The 536-nt window shown below is 30.0% G+C and overlaps 1 protein-coding gene across 2 annotated transcripts in view; it reads right to left on the bottom strand.

Annotated features, from left to right (window-relative positions):
• Positions 1-536, bottom strand: part of LOC119585111 (translocation protein SEC62-like) — a gene marked incomplete in the record, with an annotated part of 19320 nt that overhangs the window by 1469 nt on the left and 17315 nt on the right. For both annotated transcript variants that reach the window (XM_037933739.1, XM_037933740.1), the window contains 1 exon segment: positions 1-25. In XM_037933739.1, coding sequence (XP_037789667.1) covers positions 1-25 — 25 coding nt within the window.

Raw genomic sequence — 536 nt, 5'->3', positions numbered from 1 at the left:
CATAACCTTCACCACGGTATTCATACTGCAAATGCAAGGGTAACAAAATAGTGCACAGTGCAGTGTGAAATGTACTCTGTATTTGGTTAGTGCAAAGTAATTTTGAGATATTACTATGTACTATGAACATCAAGTAGTGTCTAGAGAAAAGAAAGGAAACTGGGAAATTTTCAACAAAATAGAAAGTGAAACAGATTATGATTATCTAATTGAGATGCATCAAAAGATAGATCAAAACCATTCAGCTAGTCAAAATAAATTCTCTTAAGTACTAGGTAGCTATAACCTTAGGACTAAGAACAAACAGCTCATTTCATTAATGAAACTAATGAGTTGAAGAACAAGTATTTCAAAAAATTTAGTAATATAACATTAACACATCACATACTGGAGAGTACAGTATAATAATGATTTATTTTCAAATAATAGAATCTTTTCATTAATATATTTGTTCTGAAGGATGAAATTTGGGAAGATTTGATTGAAGTCAGGGAAAAACATCTTTCACTGATGGTAACACAATATGATAAAAGGGA

The sequence above is a fragment of the Penaeus monodon genome, chromosome 19 (genome assembly GCF_015228065.2).
Source record: "Penaeus monodon isolate SGIC_2016 chromosome 19, NSTDA_Pmon_1, whole genome shotgun sequence".
NCBI classification, from domain to species: domain Eukaryota; kingdom Metazoa; phylum Arthropoda; class Malacostraca; order Decapoda; family Penaeidae; genus Penaeus; species Penaeus monodon.
This window is presented reverse-complemented; position numbering and strand designations above follow the sequence as displayed.